The sequence below is a fragment of the Eupeodes corollae genome, chromosome 1, assembly GCF_945859685.1.
Source record: "Eupeodes corollae chromosome 1, idEupCoro1.1, whole genome shotgun sequence".
NCBI lineage: Eukaryota > Metazoa > Arthropoda > Insecta > Diptera > Syrphidae > Eupeodes > Eupeodes corollae.
Genome location: NC_079147.1, coordinates 65,089,090 through 65,113,331, shown reverse-complemented (window position 1 = coordinate 65,113,331; position 24,242 = coordinate 65,089,090). Strand labels below are relative to the sequence as shown.

The window sequence follows — 24,242 nt, the reverse complement described above, 5'->3', positions numbered from 1 at the left end:
GGTAATAAAGTATGGTTTTGGAAAAAAGTCCAATTAACGGTTTTTTCTATAATTCAAAAACTATCGAATTGACGTTTTTTACAAAAAATAAAAACCCTGCAAAAATGCACAAAAGTTGGAAAAATTGATTTTCGACTCAAATATCTTTTCAAAACTTTGATATATTGTCTTTAAACTTACTTTTTATTTCAACAAATATTGTTGTCAAAATTCAGTAAAATTTAAAAAAAAATCTAGTTCACATTTTTTTTTATAAAAAATAAAAACCAAAAAAAAAAACATTACTCAAAGTTGGTAAAAACTGACTTTTGACTCAAATATCTTTTCAAAAGCTTAAGATTAAGGCTTCAAACTTATTTTATCTCATAAAAAATATTGTTTTCAACATTCTAAAAATGTTGAAAAAATCAAATTGACAGTTTTTCTTACAAAAAATAAAAAAAAAATTAATAAAAGTTGGTAAAAATCGATTTTCAACTCAAATATCTTTCCAAAACTTTGAGATATTGGTAAAATTTTGAGAAAAATCCTATAGACAGTTTTTTTCACAAAAAATAAAAACCTAAAATAAAAAACAATACAATACAATGTAAAAATTAAAAATATTGTCTTCAAACTTTTTATTTTACAGAAAATATTGTTTTCGATATTCGTAGTTTTTTATAGAAATTCAAAAGTCCGTTTTTTCATAAAAAAAATTAAATCTTCAAAAAAATCTTCAAAATCTTCTTCAAATTAATTTCATTCATCCAACTTGTGAAAATTTAAAAATGCTATTAAAATTGGTAAACATTTGTTTTCGACTAAAAACCTATTTAACCAAACTAGATTTTCAAACTAAACTATTTCTTTGTATGAAAAATATTTTTGGTCATTTTAAAATTTTTAAAAATAATTTAACTGACAACTTCTTTAAATCAAAACGAAAACCAATAAACTTTTTAAATCGACCGACGATATGGGAAGTTATCATTGTGGGTCGATTGCCAGCCTCTTTTTTAATTTTAATTCAACATCTCTGCCGGTTTTTGAGACAGTACCAATGAAAAGATGCATCCCTAACTTGCTTGAACTTTTAGGGACCTTGAAACTTTACATCGTCTCGCGATTAACATAATTCCCAATGGAAAGTTAATAAGAAAAAAATCATTTAAATTTAGTTTAATTCACAAAATATTACAAAATAAACAATAAATATAATACTTTTGTTCCTTTGAGATATCAATTTAAAATTATGTAAATAACTTAACTTAAAAGTGAATCTTGAAATTGGCAAACTTGTTATTTTGTTTTCAAAATTTTAACAGTGTATTGTTCCATATGCATTATCATCTTATAAAAATACTTAATTGTATTATCTTGTATAAAATAACGTCTGCTTAAATTGAAAGTGCAAAAACCTCTTTCAATTTGTCGAAAACAAATATGTATCATGAGCTTATCACATAACAATTTATCAATAATTGAATTCTTATAAAATGTCAAAGTGAAAGTTCAATAAAACACACAAAACAAAAACTTAATAATTTCTGATTAAATAAATAAATGCAATTTCAATATCAGCATCCCGTCCACGAAAGCAAGAGAAATTCATTCGGTTTTAACTCATTGTCAGTTGTAACTTGAAAATTATTGATTCAACATTCTTAATACAAGGATGAAGATTTTTCCCATAAACATTCTCTTTGTCAGTTTTATAACATTGATTTCTGCCATACGTTTTCCTGTAACGGAAAAATCATGCCCCAAAGGATACGCAATTTCATCAAAGACCAACACTTGTGAGCCGATTTTCACAAATGGATGTCCAAAGAAAAGTTTCTGTTTGGGTAACAGCAGTGTTTGTAGGTGCGATAAGAAAACGCCTAATTTGAATGATGAAGAGTGTACTCTGGAATGTCGAAAAACCTGCCCAGGAAAAAACTGTCTAGTGTGTAAGTCTGGTGAATGCTTGTGTTCCCCTGGTTACACCATGTTCAATAGTCAATGTCAACCAATTTGTCAAGATGGCTGCCCAAATGGATATTGTTTCCGTCCAGAAATTTGTTTGTGCAACAATGGATACGCCAGATCACAAAATGGTACTTGCTCCCGTTTAACAACATCAGCTGACACGATAACAAAAAATCTCAGAACTCAGGGTTTGGGTGGAGTTGTCCTTAGAAATGAAGAAAACTTTCAATCCAGTGAGAGAAGTTTATCAAACTATTATCATCGAATTAAAGGGGTATTGAGTTATTTGATTGATATTCTAAATCAAAATGTTAAATTGGTTATTTTAACAACGTGTTCAATTATCCTTTTCATTGTTCTTCTATTATCAATGTACGGGATATTACGAAATGGCACTCATTATCATTTAGCCACAGAAGAATACAAAGCAAGAGAACCATTTTATGTGTATTTCTAAAAGTTTAAAATAAAAAAAACTTTTGTTGAAAACATTTTCTTGTTTAATTTTCTCATATTTTAAAAATAAATACGATTTCTTGTGGATTGCTAAAATTTATTTCATTGTTTTATTTTTGTTTCCCTAAAACATCTTATTTGTTAAAAAAAAAACTCAGAATAATTGATAATTTCGACTTTTAATTCAATTAAAAATACTTGGGCGTTTATGTAGTTTTTTATTTGTCTGTTAATTCATCTTAAGCCTTGAAGGACTGAATGACTCTTTTTGGATTTTTGAAAAAAAAAATGTTGACTTGGAATAAAACTGGCGATAAAAACTGGCATTCGATATTCTTTTTTGAAATTTTATCTACTCATAGAAAGTTATTAATACCTTTTTTCGTTGGTTAAATCTCAAGAACCAGTTTAAATATCGATTCTAAATATTTTTTTCTACAGATAATAGCAAATTTAGTGGTTGTTTTTAAAAAATTGTATTTACCAAAAAATATCTCGATCGGTGGAAATACGAGAACAACATTATAAATTTATATACAAATTAAAGTTAAAGTTCTCTTACAAAACATATCACCTATAAGAATATCATACTGAAAGTGTCAAAGAACTGATTTCAATACGAATAGATAGCAAGAATTAGAGACGTTGGCTTCGAATTAATTTTATCCTCAAAAGATTATGTTTTTAAAATTTGGTAGTTCTTTTAAGAAAAATAAACACTACAGTTTTTTTTATAAAATTCATTTGAATAAAAATTATGCTGTATGCATAAGACAATTTTTCTAGAAAATATTTCTTTTATTAGAAATAAGAACTTTAAAAAATAATGTTGAAAATTGGTTTTCGACTTAAGATTTGTAGAATATAAAACTTATTTTATAGAAAGATAGATTGATACTTTATTTTTTTTTCATAGATTAAGGCTTTACAAAAATTTGCGTAGTACGCAGCTTGCACAGAAATTTGATATTTGAAATATATCTTACAACTGAAAAATGTTTTAAAGCTAATAAATACATCTAAATTGAGAAAAACTACATTTGAAGGAAAACTATGATATATTTTATAATAATAATAAAAAAACATGACAAGATTAAACTTACAAACTAAAGGAACTGCCAAGTTGGTATATAGGTATTTTATAATTAAATGATACAATAATAATATTTAGAAAAAATGGTCAATCAAAAACAAGTTTACTAGTTGTTATTATTGATATTAATTTAATAAATAAATAAATAAATGAATAAATAAATAAATGAATAAATAAATATATAAATAAATAAATAAGTAAATAAATAAATTAATAAATAAATAAATTAATTAATTATTAAATAAATAAATAAATAAATAAATAAATAAATGAATACTAAAATAAATAAATAAATAAACAACTAACTAAAAGAATAAATACTTAGAAAAATAAATATACAAATAAATAATTATTGTGTCGATTTTACAAACATTGAATCACTACATCTTAGATAAAATCTTTGGTTGAGAGATTCAATTTTCCTTGCAACTATATGAACTCCAGTTTGAAAAATTTGTCATCATTTTTAATGTTTTATTTTGAGAAACTTGTATTTTTTTTAAGTGCGTTTTTGCACAAGTTCCCCATACAATAATAGCTTGGAAGATTACTTTTTTTTTAGATTTAGATTGGTTTTATTATTTTTTCAATGATTAAATTCCTAATTTACAAAAACAAAAAAGCATGGCATTTTGCCGTCTGCCTAGTTGACAAAACATGAAAATTTCACATAATATGAAAATTTGTTTTTGAGCAATAATTCGTATGTATTTTTGCAAAATTAGTTTATCTTAGAAGCTTTCATTTATGATTTTGTTTCTGTAGAAAAGAGCTAGCCTGCAGTATTTGTATAATTTTTGTATATCCATATTGTTAAGCAGTTGTATAATTTGGCTTTGTGTCAACATGTCACTTCCGAATACATCCCCTCTGATTTCTCTTAAGATCGGACATTTACCCATAAAGTGAAAATTATCTTCTCTTTCACCTAAGTTACACAAAGAGCACACAATGGGTAAATCATCTCTATGAGGTATGTAGTTCAGTGGCATAAGTTCGCTCCGCAGTTTTACCATCATTGAAATCTCGGCTGTACTATTGTCATCCCTAAAATAATTTTTCTCCTCCAGGTTATGATTCAATTCGCTATATAGTTGTCTGTAGATAGATCCTATTGCCTCATTTATATATTTATCCACTTTTAAGTCCACTGCAGCAATGAGTTGATAAAGCGAAGTTTCTAATTCTTCACTGCACAGGTTTAAGACTATCCCACATTCTGAAGCAAGTTCCAACCAATCAGCGCACCAACTTGTCTTTGTCCTTATGACTTCAAGAGCTACTATTTTAGGTAGTCGATTATCATCCATCTTCAAGACTTTCGTGACATAATCCACTTGCATTTTTAATGTTCGAATGAACAATGGCGAGATTCCTGTTTCTAACATGATAACGTAGTTAGGTGTGCTACGCGGAAGCTGGAAGATTCTTTTGCAGTAGTATCGTAGAAGATTTTCCACCGTATCGTACTGCCTTGTACCCCATGTCTGAGCTGCGTAGGAAAAGATTGATGCTGATATCGCTTCAAATAATTTGAATTTACTGCTGTGTGCTATACTTTTGTTATGAAAGCATCTATTCCATGTAGCACTGATTGCACATTTTGTCTTCATTAATTTTTCCTTCAGATGTTTTTCCATACTCAGGTTTTGCGTGAAAATAACTCCTAGATATTTGAATTCCGTTACAACCTCTATATTTTCTCCATTATAATGCCATTTTTCGTTTGCACATTTGCGGCCTCTTCCACTTTTGAATATTAAAATCTTGGATTTGTCAAGGTTAACTATGAGATTCCAAACCCGACAGTATTCTAATAATCGGTTAATCATCAACTGCAATGATTCAGAAGACGCTGCCAACAGAACAATATCGTCTGCAAACATCAATAGTTTTATTATCATCCCCGCGTACTCTACTCCACATAGCAGAATGTCAACCAGATCATCAATGAACAATGCGAACATGCTTGGGCTCAATGTACAACCTTGCCTGACTCCCGATTGTGTTTTGAATTCTTCCGAAAGCGCTTCACCATTCCATACTTTACTTGTTGTGTCGTCTTAGAGATTCTGTATGACTCTTCCAAACTTGCATGACATACCTTTACTATATAGCTTATAAAATAGAGCCTTTCTATCGATCATATCGAAAGCAGCTCTAAAATCGACGAAGAAGGCATATAGCTTCTTTTTCTTTTTTTTTTTTTTTTTTTTTTTTTTTTTTTTTTTTCTTGCGAAGGAATGTTTCAGCCATACATCTAAGGGTAAAAATATGATCGATCGTTGAATATCCACTTCTAAATCCTGCCTGGTACTCCTGCAGTAGTTTGTCGCTATCAATCCATTCGTTGAATCGTTTCTGTAGTATTAGTGTAAATATCTTGTATGAAGCATTTAGGAACGATATACCTCTGTAATTAGCTGGTTCAGCCATGTTTCCTTTCTTGTGAATCGGAAAAATAATCGATTCTTTGAATTAATTTGGTATAGTCCCGGTTTCCATGATATTGTTAAATATGAAAGTTAGCCTTGTGAGTAGTTCTGGTGTCCCATACTTATAAAATTCAGCTGATATGCCATTCGAACCTGCAGCTTTTCCATCTTTAAGCTTCGTTACAGCTGATATTACTTCTTGGTAACTAATTGTAGCATCAAGAACACCACATTCATAGGCTGGTATAGCGTATTCCACCGAAGGTGTCTCATGTACTGGATTCAACAGTTTCTCAAAGTGAGCTGCCAGAAGGTTTGGACTCAAGTTCGTTTGGATTGAAAACCGTTTGCCATTCAGCTGTCTTGCCAAGTTCCAAAAATCTTTTGAGTTTTTGCATAGCGCTAATCGTCTTGATTCAGCTTCGTAGAAAACAGCCTTTTTTTTATTACATATTTCTTTGTACGCCTTATTAGCCATCAAATACTGGTGTCTGAAATAGTCCTCATTTGAGGTCCTATACGCTCTTAACCAGCCAAACGATAATTTTCTGTATTTTTTACAGTCGGCATCATACCATGGTGCCGAAGAGTTTCGCTGAGTGTTGGTGTTAACTGTGTAGTAAGATGCTTTGATTATCTCTTCTATCTGAGGTAAATCGTAATTTCTTTGGCATATCAGTGCATTATTTAATCTCAATTGATACTCTGACTTGTGTTTCGATTTCCATTTTATTTTCGGTAAGGTATTCATAATTCTCGATTCCTTTGCTTCTCTGGTATTAAGTTTAAATTTTACGGCGATTGGAAAGTGGTCAGAGTAAGGTACATTATGGATTTCCAAATCAACAATCAGTTCATTCCATTCACTACCTACCAAACTATAATCAATCACCGAGCTACCTTGTCCTCCAACAAAAGTAAATTCTCCGTTCGTATCCGATAAGCTATAGTTCCATTTTGAATTCTTAAACCGTATGTATCGCATAGTTCAATAAGCTTCAGTCCTCTTGCATTAACAATAATGTCCTTCGAATTTCGTTCAATTCCCAGGATCTCATTTTCATTTCCCGCTTGTCTTCCTGTCCTCGCATTCATATCACCCACCACCAGCAAGTTAGATGTTTTACCTCGAGTTATTACACCTTCTAGTTGTTCAAAATCTGAATTCCATTGATTGATTGTTGATATAAGTCGGCAGGATTCGGAAACATTTTTCTTTGTAAAACAGTTCAACAAAAATAACGCCTTCGTATACTTTAAATTCGCAACACATATTTTTAAGATTTTTTTTAATCCGAAGAAGCAACCACCACTAGCTCTTCCCCTTGATTGTGTTCTAACAGCTGGAACTAATTTAAATTCAAAATTCCTAAATTTACTTTCAAAATTCGTAAAATTATTTTCCATAATAAATGTCTCATATAAAAAACAAAATCAAATTGATTAACAAATTCATAAAAATCTACAAACAAAGTCTTATTGGTTAATCCTGCAACATTATAAGAAAGTATTGTATAATTAAAAGATTCTAAACAATTTTCATTTTTTCTAATTTTAATTAAACTATTTTTATGGCAGACGGCATTACAATCAAACATGTCTCGTGTGAACACCACTTGAAGTTTGAGAAGCTCTGATGTCGTCTTCTGTTGACTTCTCATTATTCCAGTCTTCCAGCGTTGTCAGATCAAATGTGTCACCAACCAGCTGTTTAAGTGTAAACAAACCATCTTCTGCGTCCGAAATTATTTTGCCACTTTTATGGAAAAAAAATTTTTTTTCATCATTCAAAACGGTTTCTCCTTTAATTTGGCACTTAATGCCCCTATTATTTGAAGTGATGTTTCTTCTCAGATTGTTTAATCTTTTTCTTCGTTCTCTCGCCGCTGCTGGATAGTCCTTGTGAATTGTTGTGCCGGTGTTTTGTAGCTTATTCTTTGCTCGAAGAATCCGAAAAACATCTTCTCTGTTCGCCATTTCAACTATTACATTTGTCGCTGATCTTCCGATTTGTTTTGCTGTAGTTATTTTATCCGAGTTTTTTTTTTGCAATAAATCAAGACAGATTTCTTTCGCTTTCTCGACTGCGTTTTGGCTATTAGTAGGGTGCAAATGAGCGACAACATTCTTTTCGTTTGATTTTTTTTTCAAGCAACTCCACTTGTTTCTCCAATAAAACACATCGGGACACCATTTTGTTCAGTTGAGTCTTTAGTTCAGCGTTGCTTTGTTTCAATATAGAAATTTCAGCACTTATTCCTTCAATGTCGGATTTAGTCGCTATGTCTTTCAGCTTTATATCCAACAAATTACCCAAAAAATTTTGCAGCATTTTGTCTAATTCGCTGATCGACATATTGCCAACTGGGTTTATGTTTACCTTTGAATTAGATGCTTTAGGCGGTGTCATTTCCATATAAGTTCTTTTTGCTGGATTTTGGTCTATCACAGTTGGAGATCGCGATAAGGGCATTTTTTTTTTGTTTTATTTTTAACAAAACTCACCAGTAGTTTTTTGTTTTTTTATTTTGTGTTGAAATTTTATTTTAATTTATTATAAAAACTGTATTTTTAAACTAAAATATTTTTCTTTTTTATTTAAATAAAATATTCTTTTTACGGAGCTTTAATTTTCACAAACTTTCACTTATTAGCCAGAGTTTCCAACCCTGGAAGATTACTTACTCAGCGGTGATTTCCTACATATAAGTGGGTATAGCATTTTAGTGGCAATACTTATTTTGCTAAGGGTATTTGTAATATGGTCCCAAAAAGTTAATTTGTTGTCTTAATATACACTAAGATATTTGACAGAATCAACCCACGGGATATCACAGTTATTTATCCTTAGCTGATTATTTGTGTTACATATGTATATGTATTATTATTGTGAATTATATAATGAATTTCTTAACATGCAATTGTGAACTAATATTAAAATATACTAGCTGTCATAATTGATATAATAAAGGCATTCTTTGGACGTCAATTCTACAGTGTGGTTCTTCTTTCTCGTTTTCCTTTTGGGGGTTAAGAAAATATTCAATAAAGTGGTAAGGCACAGGATTTTCTTTTCCTGGTGAAAAAGATTTCAGCATTTAGACTTATTTTCCATGTTCTGAAATAATCATGAATTTTATTTAGAGCATGTTGCAAGTCATTTTCAATTTCATACCCAATTTTTCTTTAACTGTAAATAGCTTTATCATCGGCAAACATTGATATTTCACAGTTCCATATTTCTGGAAAATCAGCAACATACGTAATGTATAATAATGGTTCTAATACTGACCCTTGGGGTACCCCCGATGTTATATTTTTAATGGAAGAGTTTATTCTATTTAAATTAACTTGAAACTGCCTGTTTCTAAGAAAGCATTGTATTAATTTTATTATATATAAAGGACAAGCGAATAGTTTTAGTTTATGAAGAAGACCATCGTGCCATATGCTATCAAAAGCCTTTTCAACATCCAGAAGGACAAGACCCGTTGATTCGTTTGCATTCGTTTTGTCTTTAACATGTTTGCAAATTCTAAGAACTTGATGTGTCTTACTATGACCTTGCCTGAATCCAATCTGTTGGTTTGGCACAACATTGGAAGACTCGAGAAAATCAAGAAGTTTAATTTAAAACTACTAAGTAGGCTTATTGGTCGATAACTATTAGTTATGTTTGTTGGTTTTCCTACCATTTGCTTGGAAAGTATTTTATCTTTAGACAAGCGTTAACAATAAAACATATAAAAGATACACCAATTATTGGTAGCTCCTTAAAGTAGGAATTTTTCAGAGTACCTACTCCTGGTGCTTTATTGTTACGCATACCATGTATTATTCCTTTTATATCATCGTTTGTGACAAAAACATCTACTGGCAAAGGTTCATCTTTACTGTTAATAAAGTTAATTGACTCACTTACTAGACCGTTAACTGAGCTGGTTTCATTTATTAACGGATTGTTAAATTTTTTTTCAAATTATCCCGCAAAAATGTCAGCTTCACGGGTTATTAATAAGGAATCATTGTGTTTTAAGTGAGGAATACATTTTTTTTTTATTTAAGAACCTTGGCTATTTTCCAAAAGGGTTTGGAATTCGGTTCAAGAGAATTAAGTTTATCACTCCAAGTTTTATTTCTGAACTTTGAAATTTCAAAAGTTATTTGTCTTGTGTATGCGTTCATTTCATTTCATTTATAAGTTAAACAAAATTGTTGTAAGGTTTAAGCAATTTTTTGTTATAAAAATCCAATTGACGACTTTTTTACATAAAACAGAACCCTACAAAAAACAAAAACAGTAGAAAACCTGATAAGAATTAGTTTTCAACTCAAGTCACTAACCTAACACGGTCATATACGGTCACGAATGGAAAGTTATCAGTTTGGTTCGCATGCTAGAGTCTTTTTTAATTCCCAAAGGAAGTTATTGTAATGAGTCCGATGATGTGTCGAATTGAACATTTTGACATTTCTCAACGTTTGGAGCTGCCAAGTATCGAAATAAAATTTTTTAGAAAGATGTCTGTGTATCTAATGCGTACGTTTGGCATTCCAGACGTTCCGGAAGCTTTTCTTCGCATCCATCTCTCAAGAACCGGTAGAGATATAGACATTAATAGATTTTTTATACATATATTAACTTAGAAAGATGAAGAATGGACTCTCAAAACAATTTAGTTAGTGGTTTTTTTTTTAAAAAAAAGTGAACATTTCAAAATATTCTACGAACCAATAAAATTTAAAAAAATTAATTAGGTAACGTTTTTTATAATTCAAAAATAAAACTAAAACTACTGTTTTTTAGATTGTTATTTTTTGTAAAAAAACTGTCAATGCGATTTTTCTTAAAATTTTACTGATTGTTTTTTTTTTTTATAATTCACAAGCAGTGTATTTGTACCCTCTATATGTTTATATTTTAAAACACAGCCAGCGTTACGAAAATAGGGAGGTATTTCAAAGGAGACACCGGTGCACATTGGTCTTAAAGTTCTAAACATTAAAATAGGAGGGAAAAACAGAGTTTTCCAGGGCATTCCTAATTCTCAATGTGCGATTTAAGAAAGAATCTCTATACTTGACAGTACACCCGAAATTGAGGTCAAGGGTAAGCTGATGAGCATTCCTATAAGTGCGAGTATTACGGCTGAATAGTTTAAGGCGTGGAGTGCAACTGGCTAATTCGACAGAACGTATATCGATGAAACAACGAAAGGAGTGAAACATTGCATTGTGTTCAAGCGCTATAAATGTTTCGATTATAGTTCTATCACCTATTATTTTTAAAGCCCTTCTTTGAATTCTATCTAAGAGATTTAAACTTGTTTTAGGGGCACCTGCCCAGATATGCGAATTATAATCAAGCTTTGGAGGGATGAAAACTTTCTAGATTATAGCCAGATCAGAAGGGCTGAAAAATTTCTTGCATCGTCGAAGAAATCCTAAGCACCTGGCAGCATTTTTGGCAATATCAAATATAAGATCATTCCATAAGAGGTTATCTGTAAAACACATACCGAGTACTAATAGTTGATTGGTTTCCTGGATGCAAGTGCCACTCATAGATAGTGGCATCGGTAGTGCGTTACGCTTTAACGACAGGAGACAATATTGAGTTTTCAAAGCATTAAATTCTACACGGTTTTTGATTCCCCATTGGCCAAGATCAGAATTTAATGAGCTAATCATACGCTGCCGTTTAAGTTCCACATCCGGAATACACAGATGTGAATCTAGAAAGGAATATGAAAAGCTGAGGATACTGTCGTCGGCGAAACAGTTTAATGGATTAGAAGTGACAGACAAAATATCGTTTATGAATATTAGGAAGAGAGTCGGAGACAAAACGGAGCCCTGGGGAACACCAGCATTTATTTTATGAATTTAAGACTTGAAACGATCTAATAAAACGTGTATTAAGGTAATTTCTAATCCAACGAAAAAGAGATTCATCAATACCAAAAGCACGTATTTTCGATAAGAGAGCTTGGTGCCAAACACTATCAAATGCTTTTGAAATATCAAGTGCAATAATCTTATTTACTCCAAAACGATGTAAAGATTTGTTCCATTGTTCGGTGGAACGAAAAATGAGATCGCCCGGGGACCTATTGCTACGAAAGCCATACTGTCGGTTATTAAGAAGCTTTCGTTCTTCAAGATATTTCTTAAGCTGAAAATTAAGCGAAAAACGGCCGTACGTCCGTACGTTCGTGACGTTTTTTTCGTCCTCCATAGCTCAAGAACCAGAAGAGATATCAACTTCAAATAAATTTTGTTATACAGATAATAAGACAGAGAGATGGAGAAAGTACTCTCAAGTAAAATGTGTTTTTTTTACCATAGCAGTTTGAAAAAAAGGTGAAAATTTTGGCTTACTCTAAATATCTTACGAAACAAAAACGCTAGAGTCTTGAATTAAATTTACCAAACAGGTATGTTTTTTGAAAAAAATTAATATAACTGTTTTTTTTTATAAATCAATAAAACTGAAAAAAAAATTTGTCACCTCCAAAATTTTACGACTGAAATATGATTTCATCTCTAAAACAAGTTTGTGCAACGAAAAATAATGTTTTTGACATCTGATAAAAATTTTAAGAAAAATCTAATTGACAGTTTTTTTTTATAAAAAATAAAAATAAAAAAAAACCATTACTCAAAGTTCGTCAAAATTGAATATCGATTCAAATATCTTTTCAAAAACTTGAAATTTATACTTCAAGCTTATTTTATCTCATAAGAAATATTGTTTTCTAAATTTTAAAGAATGTTGAGCAAAATCGAATTGACAGTTTTTTTACAAAAAATAAAAACCTAAAAAAAAATTAACAAAAGTTGGTAAAAATTGATTTTCGACTCAAATATCTTTTTAAAACTTTGGAATATTGGCTTTAATTTTTATCTTTCAAAAAATCTTGTTGTCAACATTCAGTTAAAGTTTAAAAAAAATCGAATTGACAGTTTTTTTTACAAAAAATTAAAAACCGAAAAAAAAATTAACAAAAGTTGGTAAAAAATGATTTTCGACTCAAATATCTTTTAAAAACTTTAAGATTTTAGCTTTTTACTAACTTTTTCTTAAAAGAAATATTGTTTTTAACATTAGGACAAATTTTGAGAAAAATCGAATTGACAGTTTTTTTACAAAAAAAAAAACCTAAAAGAAAACGTATAAAAGTTGGTAAAAATTGATTTTCGACTCAAATATCTCTTCAAAAGTTAGAAATATTGGCTTTAAGCTAATTTTTTTTTATAAGAAATATTGTTTTCAACATTTGGTAAAATTTTTAAAAAATTCGAATAAACAGTTTTTTTACAAAAAATAAAACTCTAAAAAAAAAAACAATACTAAAACTTGGTAAAAATTTACTTTCGGCTCTAATAGCATTTCAAAAATTAAAAATATTGGCTTCAAACTTATTTTATTTCACAGAAATTATTGTTTTCTATATTCAATAATTTTTTTATAAAAATCCAACAGTCCGTTTTTTCATAAAAAAATAAAATCTACAAAAAATAGTACGCAAATTTGGTAAAAATTGATACTAGTACATATAGACAAATTTTTAAGCAAGACAAATCGACAGACGGGATGGGAAGTTATCAGTGTGGGTCGCATCCCAGGCTCTTTTTAATTTATTTATTAATATTTTATCATACGCAAACACAAATAAGTGCCATTTTAAGTTTTGAAAAGAACATTCAACATTTGACGTCCATCTTGTTCGTAGCACGAAGAAAGTTGGTACAATAAATTTGAGTGAATGCGTTGAAGCTAGTATTCGTCTATTTACGATAGTTCTGTTTTTATTTCATTAAGTTCGTCTCCTGTACGTGGTTTTCAGTTGAAAATACTTGACTTCAGATAACCCAAAGGAAAAAATCGTACACCGTCAAGTTAGGTGGTCTAGGAGACCAACACATATCTCCAAAACGTGAAATGAGGCGGCTGGGAAACATCTCGATTACGACGTTCATTGTGGCGATCGCAGTATGAGGAGGTGCTTCATCTTGTTGAAACCAGCAATTTGAAGGTTTAGTAATGCGCCTTCTTCTACACAACTCTGATTTAAAAAAGTTATTAAGCATATCAATGCAACTATTAAATGTCACCGTGTTTCCTTGTTCCCCCAAAAAAGCAAGGACTGCTCACACAAGCAATCACTCTAGGGCTGTGCAGCGGTGATTTGTGGAGGCTTTGAGGGTTTTCTTTACCATAATAAAGAAATGTTGCTTATTTACAAAACTGCATTGTCGTGGACTTTGCGAAACAGTGGCTCTTACCCTTTCCGTATTTTCGGATATTGTTACAGTACCGTGACAGCCAATGTTAGCATTAATTCTGAATGCATGCCTTACATTCACTAAAGATTCGTTTTTGTTTAGGCAAATGGGTCTTACGCAAACACACGGTGAAGTACACTCGACTGCTTCATTGTGGAAAGTAAATGAAATTATCTAACGAATCTAATGAGACCTTTCCGACTTACTCACATTCAGCCTACCTTAAAAAAAGCAATTTATTTTTACCCCTATTAACGTGACCAAACCTGTCTATCAGAAAAATTAAGTTTCTCAATTCATATCAAATATTTGTTTTTTCTTTTATCACATAACAATTAATATTTCATCATTAAATAGAAGTCAGGATTATTTAAGACATGGGAACTTGATCACTCAATTACTACAATATTATTTAAAGAACTAAAACTAAACTATCAATCGATATTGAAATATATTCGCGTTTGATCAATTTCGTAAAAACATGACATTATTGCAAATATTTGTCTTAATTCTATAATCACAAATTTCGAATAACTCTATATGTACTTATGTCTACGTACCTTCCTATAAGAATTTTGAATTTTATTTCCCTAAAATATGATTTAATCTCACCCAATTATATTATTTTAATTTGATGAGGTTATTAACGTTATTGTTATCAATAACAATTAATAACATTTAAACAGAAAAAGAAGAAACAAAAAAAAAACAAAAATATAACCATAATAACTCTCTTGATATAATTTTTCCACCACGATTAAGAAATACGTACCCACATTTTTTGTTTTATCTATAAATTCATAAATTTACTCCAAGTGGTCTAAAAATCATTAATTCAATTTCAAACGATTAGTTAATTTGTGTTAACCGTTCTAGACGCTATACTTTCGTTAATAATTAGGAATGAAGGAAACCATTGAGAAAGGTCGTACTAAATTCTTTTGGAAACCAAAACTAAGATATCCTTAATATACCCAAAAACCGGTGAATGAATTTTAAAATACTGAATTAAATTAATCAACATTATTAGAGGCATTAAGTGTGGAAAAAAGTTATGTGTTATGCGTAAAGTGTTATAGTTATTGATAATTTAATACAAAACAAGAGTTTATCGATTTGATCTTAACGAAATTAAGCTTTGCACTCGAAAGAGCTTTTATCTGGAACGTGGTTGGTAAGTGTTTTCATATTAATTTTCAAAACGATTTAGAATGAAAGATATAATTCAGGCCAAATAACCGTAAACAATAAACAATTGTATGATTTCATTGATTAAATTAGATTTGTTTTATAGAAATACCCAATTTGAAAGTAGATATTATTAAGCTGAGTCGGGTCTGAACTTTTGGTCAATGTGTGTGCATTTTTTAAAGCGATTTCAAACTAATTAAAACTCTCCGGAATATGACAGTGTTCAAACATCGAAGTTAAATTTTGTAAAAATATCTCATACAAATATAAAAAAGTGCGTATACGCCCGAGTGCACCTTCATTTACTTTTAGTATAAAGTTTTTGGGTTATTAAATATGAATTAATTTGAAGTGATTAATTCATTTTTAATTTATTTAAGTGATGAGTTTGTAAGAAATTTGTTCTTTGTTATATGACTAGGTTTGCAAAAGCTTCAGAACTTCAAGTTATAATATAAGACACAAATAACCTAACATAATCCTAAGAAAAAGTAATCGAGTGGTGTGGACTGTGGGCCATTCAACACTTCTGCAAATTTAGCTGTAACACATTCGTTTTGAAAAAATTGGTAGCTAAGCGGTCTTTATGACAAGTTTTGAAGGTGTGTCGCTTTGAAACCAAATGTCACGACGTTTTACTGATAAAGTTTTCCAAAAATAAGTAAGCACAACTGTATAGCGCTTGTCCTCGACGGGAGAGGCAGTTTCTTACTCATTATAAAATAACTTCCCATTCTTGCGCGTCTACCAATATTTTTAGAAGTCTTGCAAAAGTATTACTTAATTTGGTATCACGTCATAATGTAATATACGATTTAATTAAAGTTTTTCTGGTTCGAGAGATGTCTGCGGTTAACCAAATTGTTCACTTTTGTTTAACATATTTGTATGTTGTTATTTGTAAAGCTTTATATATTTAAAGGTCGAAAAATCCGGCCAATGGAGGTTGAGTTAAACAAATTGTCTCTGTCTCCTATCAATCAATAAGTTCGAAATATTCAGCGCCTTCAAAATTGAAATTTTGGACTTAAGACTGCCTTGGATTTCTAAAATTATCGGTTTTTGCGCTTGTTTCAAAAATGCACCGAGCAGCAAGTTTGCAAACGGTTTTGTTCGTCTAGCAGCATGGCAACTAAAATATTTTTGCAATGCCTGAAGTATCCGTCGCGAGCAAAAACCAGGTCTACTACTGTTTTCAGGTATTCTGAAAAATATCTTGAAAGTTGAATAGTTTTATGAAAATGTTTTGCATAGTTAACAAATGAAGATTTATTTTGAAACCACATCACAGCAAAAACTAGACAAATAGAATCAAATAGATGTTCCAATAGCTCTTCTGAGTCTTGTGTAGAAACATAAAGTCTTAAAACGCGGTTAGCTGTCATCAACTATCTTGAATAGACCACTGATATGGGATTCCTCGAAAAAATTGATCCTTCTTTGACACTATTACTTTTGGTCTGAACTCAGGTCTTGTAAAGGTGTATCCTGCAAGCTTACTTTGATGAAATTGTAATCAGCCACCTGTAAGTTTTGAAAGTTCTTAAGATCCTTGCCAATATCACCATATGCGTTTGGAATAGATGTTTTTGCATACAATTTTTCAAAAAGGTAATAGTAGATCGTTGGCATGGAGTGATTACATTTCTTTTTCCAGTGTTAAAGTTAGTCTCATCACAGCAAATAACCTTTGATTTATTTGTTGGAACTGCAGATTCTTAAAGAAAATTAAATATTGAATAAGCCTATTATCATTCGCTCTTAAGACCTTGGAAAGATTGATTTATATCCATTTAAGGGCAAGTATTGATATAAGACTTCTGTCTTCGTCTCAACATGCCTACTGTAAAGGTAAATTAGTGGAAACAGCGTTACACACCTTAGTACGAACCTTCTAATATTCCCTCCATCATAAAGAGTTCACTATGGTTGCTTTTCTCGACATTGAAGGTGCCTTTAACAACGTGGTTACATCTGCAATCACATCGGCACTAACATTTATAAATGTAGAGAGTTCGCTTCGGGAGTTAATTCATTTAATGCTGACTAGCACAATAATTAACTCAAAAACTGGGCAAATCTTCTGGCAGACGATTTGTTAGTAGAGAAACACCGCAAGGTGGTGTTCCATCCCCTTTCCTGTGGAACCTAGTGGTAAATGCTCTCCTATTCGTCTCAAAGCTTCGTAGCAGTGGACTAACAACAACATTGGCTTTTCCGTTATTCTAAGGTATTTAGAATCAATTCCAAAGCATACAGACTACACCATCACCCAACTGCAATTCGACAGAAATTTCAAGATTTCTATGCCTCCCAGATCTTTCCTTTAAGATGTTTCGATCCATTTTTATACAGATGGTAAAAAAAAAAGAAGGTTGGTTGGTGGAGGTGTGTACTTTGAAAAACTGAAATTAAGTTTCTCATTCCACCTTCCCAATCATTGTAGCGTGTTCCAGTCGGAACTTTTGACGATAAGAAATGTCTTGTCCTGGCCTAAAGAAAACGTGATATCTGATATCTGTATTCTCTCAGGCCGCTATAAAATCTCTGGACTCTGTCTCTACAAACTCTATAACATTCCATAACTGGCGATCATTTCTAATGGAGATGGGACAACAATTAATATTCATATTTATTCCAGGTTACTGTAAGGCAGATGAACGTTTTTCAGACACTGGCACGGTGCTTGCTATCTCTAAACAGATCGCATATAAGCTCGATAATTGGTGGCATAACCGGTCACTATAATAGGAAAGCTAGCCACACGACTATGCGTATTCTCAAATAACTTTTGCAGAAGCTGTATAGACGAGGAAGAAACAATTCTTCATCTACTCTGTACATGCCCTGCTCTGGCTCAGTAACGAAAGAATTAGCTATTAGAATTCTTTTTAACGATCTAAATCATATCAGCATAATCAGCCTCTTAAGTTTCGTAAGGGACTCAAACTGGTTACATTAAGCTTAGGAGGAAGCCTCAAGATTCATGTGGTTCACAATGGGCCATTAAACTGGCCTGGTGTGTCCGTTTCCATCTTGGACAGCCACTTTAAACCTAACCTAACCTATTGATCATATTTTCTGATTTCCTATTTGGTGGTGTTACATGGCTTATGTATCGTGAGTCAGGTTTTGCTATCAAGACAATAATTTCTCCGGTAGAAAAGTTTCCAGCATTTTGCGTAACTTCCTAACAGCCTTCAATAAAAAGACCGAAAAATCTAAGTTCATACGCACCTGTTTGCTGAGATCTTGATTTTGTCCTTTCTCCTCGAGTCTTACTTCTATCGATAACGTTTGACTGATCTGTATCATTTATCAGAATCTAAACTTGCAAAACCACTTTTACAAGTGTTGCATTAACTCTGTCTGATATTTTTAATCTTTCTGCCACCTTTGCAACATTAAAAAGAGATTTTGAAGTCATGCCAAGTAATTTTTGGTAATCTTGTTAAAACTTCAGTTTTCAGTTCTGTTTCATTGTCATCTGTTTGTGCGTCAGCGGGTATTTCAAATGTGCTTGAAGTTAGGAGGCATGGGTTTTTCGATTAACTTTTTTATTTCCCAGAAAAGTTAGATGAAGAGCAATTTTTTTGTAATTCCTCCAGAAACGCGTCAGCATCGTTAATCCTACTCTAAAAACTTGACATTCTTTTTTTTGGGAACGCATTTCCATTTTCACTTTGGCTTATTAATAAAAAAATACAAATAAAATTAATCAATGAAGTTTATTTGACTGTCTCTTATTTTTCATTCTTTTCAAACAACGTCAGATTTCCAAATTTATTTTCCATCTTCTTTAAGTAACTTATTTTATTAGAAACAAAATAGGAACGACTGCAATAAAACACTAGACAAAAACGTTAAAGAGCAAAATACAGACAATACAATTATTTGACAGTTATCTTGGGTTCAAAAATCAACTCAAAAGTCAAGGCGTGCTAAGAAACTAACCTTTATATCTAAATTCATTAACGGTCAATTTCAAAGTTTTGCATTTAATATAGATAAATATGAGAAGGCACGAGAAGAAACCGCTTTTTTTATTCTGTGTTACACGACCTCTAGTAGTGGAAACAAAAAATTTAAATACTCTTTAAACTAATTTTGAGAAAATATGCAATTTTTGCGGAGGGTATAATTTTGATTTACCAAAATTTTGAAAATCGTTCCGGTCTAAGCCTACGATAAAAGGTATCCCAAGTTTACTTAAACTTTCTATCTGAAGTTTAAAAAATGTAAGATGTTCCTTTCAAACTTAAGCGGTTGGAGATATGTAGATGGAATTGTGAGACCTTATTTTGTGTTTTTGTTTTTAAGAATAATATTAAAAATGTTCATGACCTTATAAGCATTTATGTTGTCAATGTCAATATTTAAAATCAAATGCCTTATAATGTTTTACAATAAATTTTGACCACTTTCATCATTTTTTAAAAATTGTTATTCTTCATTAGTCACAAAACAAGGTTTTTGTTTAGATAATCTTTAATCAATAATTTGTGGTTATTACTCGTTTGCTTATTAAATGTTTAAGTTTTTTATTACACTTTTTTACTGATAAAAATAATTAAATGTTAAACATTTGGTCTGACTTATTAAAGACTGTAGGTTAAACAAATTAATTTAAAACGTGGACCACCCGAATTATGATTTATTATTTTGCTTTAGATGTGTGCAAAAGATTATGGATAAGTTATTAGGAACTTTATTGAAAGACTCATGTGGACAAACGTATTTCAAATTTTTGAGATAGAACACATGCAAAAAATTTATATTAATCTTATTTGAATTTACAGTTTTTTTTAAATTTGACTTCTACAATTTTTGTTCATTAATGTTAGTATAAGAAACTAATTTCATAAATAACATCGTAGATTTTGATTATTCGGTGATGTTTTCATCTTAATAACTAAAATGTTAAGCATAGCAGATTAATTAAATTATTATTTTTAACTGACATCAAAATTTAAATATGATTTCTGGCATATGACCGCTAAGGTTAGATCTTCTATCGTTTAATAATATACAATTATTTGAAGTCAATATCATTAATTTTCTTGAATTTAACATAAGAGCAATAACCTAGGTCATGAATATCTTGTTGATTTTAGGGAACATACTAGGGTCACTCGAATTAACTGACCGGATATTGCGGTCCCAGTACTTGTTAATTGATAGCTTGTAGTTCTCTTTAATCAAAAGATTGACAATTTTTTTGACGACTTCAGTGTCCTAACCTCCAAGTCATGTGGGTCTGTAAGTCGTCTGTACAAGTTTTTGAGTCTTGTCAATAAGCCACTCTTGTGCCTTCGCATTGCGTAAATAGTCGCGTTTCGTAAGCGTCCATTTTGTCCCGTTCTTTGCACTTTGGTATTGTCCGTTCCATCGGTCGTTTTATTGTTTCGTCTATCTGTTGTAAATGTTGGTCCATTTCTGTATTTGTCAGGTTTCTGTTGTTTGGTGGGTTGAACGAAGTTCTCTCGCTAGGGCGTTGGTAAAACGATGCAAACGCATCTTACTGTAATTGTAAGAGTGCGTTGCAACGTATTCTTCCAATTCCACGCGTTCGTTCGGAATCTGCATTACAGCAGCCAGTCCGCAGTGATCACTGTCGTACTCGACTGTCTGTAAGCAGTTCGAGCTTAATTACCCACTTTGTCTGTTACTGTCAGTCTGGTGTCGTACAGCAAAAGATCCAGAAAGGAGCCGCTTCTTGGATACGATGGCTTTTCAATAGCCAGAAAGTCGGCGCCATATTCAGCACTGTAAAGATTCATCAAATTAAAAAGATGATTACCTCTGGGACTACTATGTTGATTTGCCCAATCTTCATGTTTTGCGTTCAAATCACCAGCCAAGATGAAATAGTTTTCTTCCAAGCTCAGTTTAAGTTCTCTAAAAACAATCTCAAGTTCTGATGCAAAGTAATTGACCTGAGCTCTAGCCGCATAAGCCGCAATCATATACATCCGCTTCCCTTGAGAGAGAAAGAGATGCATACAACGCAAACGCGTTGCGTCTTGAGCTTTCGCAATTTATTGTTGTATATGACTAGACTAGGTATACAATTTATGCCTTTTCGTATCAAGAGATCGACACAACCCCTTTGAGTGGAGTCGGGCCGGTCTCTTCTTACAATATTGTAATTTTTATGATTCAATTTGTGTTTGTGGTTAAGCTTAGTTTCGCTAGCCATAAACACATCGGGCCTGGAGTCTGTCAACAATTGGAACATATTGGCTCTTCGTTCAATCCTAATCAGTGAATTTACATTCACAGCTAGGACTTTAAGGCGCGTCTTAGGCAGCGCGCCCATTATGGTCTAATAGTGCCAGGCCAGGCAACAAAGAGTAGAGATGATCTAACCTTTTGCCTTGCTCCTTTATCTGACTTTGCATCCCTGTTAGTTGACCTTGAATGCTCAACAACACGGCTACAATCAATGTCAGGCTGCACCTTTGGTGCCTTAGGCACAGGAGCCTTTGGGGCAACCGTTGGTGGAGCCCGTCTCGTGTTCCCATTCCCTGACACCATTTTGGTCGTAAGAGAATTTAGGATCCAGGAATTTTTGTGTTGGAGCCTGTCGAACTGTTCTACTTCCTTCGGCTTTTTGACTGGCCTGTTTTTGTTTTATTTGTTGGACCTTAGGGCAACCCCTGTCAACAATTGGAACCCCCGTACACGGGGGTCTCCGAATCGTCTGCACCCTCAGAGACTTCACTCTCTGACGTAATCCCTATATTATTTAGTGGCAACGGCAGCGGCACCTTTCCTTTCAAGGCTGCTCGCTTAGCTGCATTGGGTAGCTTTATTAGGTTAGGCGTCTGTCTTTTCCTTTTAACAGATGGTTGCGAATCCGATGTGTAACCTGATATTACAGTCATTTGCGATACCGCTGCTTTAACTGTTCTAGCATCATCCGATGTGTCAGCAAAGGTATCTTTCGATACCCCTGCTCTATTCTCCTTCACCATTTGTTTCTCTTCCTTATAAAATCCACAACTTCTCGGTTGTGAAAAAACGCTATTAATTTTTTGGTAGACTCCGACTGGAACTCGAACACACAACCCTTCGATCTGCCTTCGGACGCCACCTCCACTGGGCTATCGATTGGTAATTTGTATGGTGGCAAACTGCCAACTTTACTTTTTAATAAAACTTGCACTAATTTAACTTTGAAATAAAAATAAAATACACTTCTTCACACTTTGGAAGTCAAAGAACGACGCACAGTCCATCGCACTAACCATCATGCCACGGGTACTATTTAATTATATTAATCTTAAATAACACTAATCATTGATCTATATTTGTTCACTCCAATCAGACAATCAGTGAAATATCAAAATCTCAAATGCCCCTGATTAGAAGTGGCAAATACAAATGGATGCTATTTCTTATTTTGGAGAAAAATGATTTATCGTCGTTCGTACTTTGTTGTGGTCATTCTCTGATATTAGTGGGAAGGGCTCTTGTCCATCGGCTGTTCAATTCTTTGATTTCGTGCAGAATTTATACACATTTTACACAGCCAGTACAGAGTGTCACCGAATTCTGATTAAGAAATTATCGGAGAAGAAAAGCGGCCAGTTTAAAAGTTTTGAAAAAGTTCAGTGACACTCGTTCGTGTTGTAGAGCTGAAGCTACGAAAATCTTAGTCAACGGCTATTTGGAAATCAAAGAAGCTCTAACCAGCATATCTTCCAATAAAGAGCAAACGGAAATCGTGAGGGATGAAGCAACGCACCTCCTACAGAAAATTAGTGGTTCGAAACCGGACAATAAGAACTCTTAATGATTCATCTGTGCAGGAAATGTTGTCAAGGATGGAGAGGGTATATTGTTTTAGGTCGAATTTCAAAACGCAATTTGACAAGAATTACTTCCCCGTGAAAAAGACTTTAGATGGCCTAAGCAGGGATCGCATCAAATACATCTGGCATAGCAGTCCTACGCACTAACCATCACGCCACGGGTACTTCCGAAGCGGACAATATGAACCATTTAAATTGTGATAAAAATGTATAGAAACTATGAACCAGACCCGATCAGACCAGCTCCTATTTTATTTTCCAATTAGATAATTTTTAATCAAAATAAATATCCATACACTTTTTGATACCTACAATTATAATATTTAATTTATAATTTTTCAAATTATGACAATATTATAAAATTGTTTAAAAGAAAATTACTTAATGATTGTTTTATTGGTGCAACTTTAACTTTATTATGGCGTTAAGGTCGTGAACATCAAAAATGTTTATTTAACATAAATTATAATAATCTTAAAATAGAAATCAATTCCATAAAGGGATTGAATTATATTTCTAAAAATGTTTATATTTTATTAGTTTAATTCAACATCACTTCAACAACAATAAAAACAAATTATGTACCCATATAGGAAGAATCAAACCTTATCAAATTATATACTCATAACAATAAAACATTTGTTTAACCTGGCTCATGATAACAAGCATGATTAATGACCTACTTGATCTTTGAATTACTAGAAACTTCTGTCGAAATTTTTCTTTGCTTATTTCGGAGCACTAAACGTGATTGAAACAATATAATGATTATTGAAAAACTCGATGTCTCGTCCCCCTATAAAAGTTGGTTTGATTGTACACCAAAAAAAGTTTAGAACTGTGCCCCTTAACTTTGCCAACTATGCCCTAGGCGAAATCCAACTACGAACAATATTCTTCAGCTCAAAAGCATTAGTTTTGTATTTTAAGCCACCTTAAACATCTTATTGCAATATAAAATGATTGTGCAACTTACTATTTTAATATTTTCTAAAGCATCAGATTTCT

The 24,242-nt window shown here is 32.0% G+C and overlaps 2 protein-coding genes across 3 annotated transcripts in view; both read left to right on the top strand.

Annotated features, from left to right (window-relative positions):
- The window catches only part of LOC129940987 (carcinine transporter), a 72,976-nt gene that overhangs the window by 17,130 nt on the left and 31,604 nt on the right, over window positions 1-24,242 (top strand). Inside the window, exon 1 of one of the 2 annotated variants that reach the window (XM_056049522.1) lies at window positions 15,091-15,400. The exons of the other annotated variant lie outside the window; for it this stretch is intronic. The gene's annotated coding sequence lies outside the window, so the exon portion shown is untranslated. Of the gene's footprint in view, window positions 1-15,090; window positions 15,401-24,242 lie in introns of those variants that run through there. 2 annotated transcript variants of the gene reach the window in all.
- On the top strand, window positions 1,584-2,509 carry LOC129940988 (fibrillin-1-like). Its single transcript, XM_056049524.1, has one exon. The coding sequence runs from the start codon at window positions 1,658-1,660 to the stop codon at window positions 2,408-2,410; it is 753 nt and encodes a 250-aa protein (XP_055905499.1). The 5' UTR covers window positions 1,584-1,657; the 3' UTR covers window positions 2,411-2,509.

Bases quoted from the DNA above. Each gene is read 5' to 3' on its own strand.
- LOC129940988 (XM_056049524.1), top strand. From the start codon at position 1,658: ATGAAGATTTTTCCCATAAACATTCTCTTTGTCAGTTTTATAACATTG.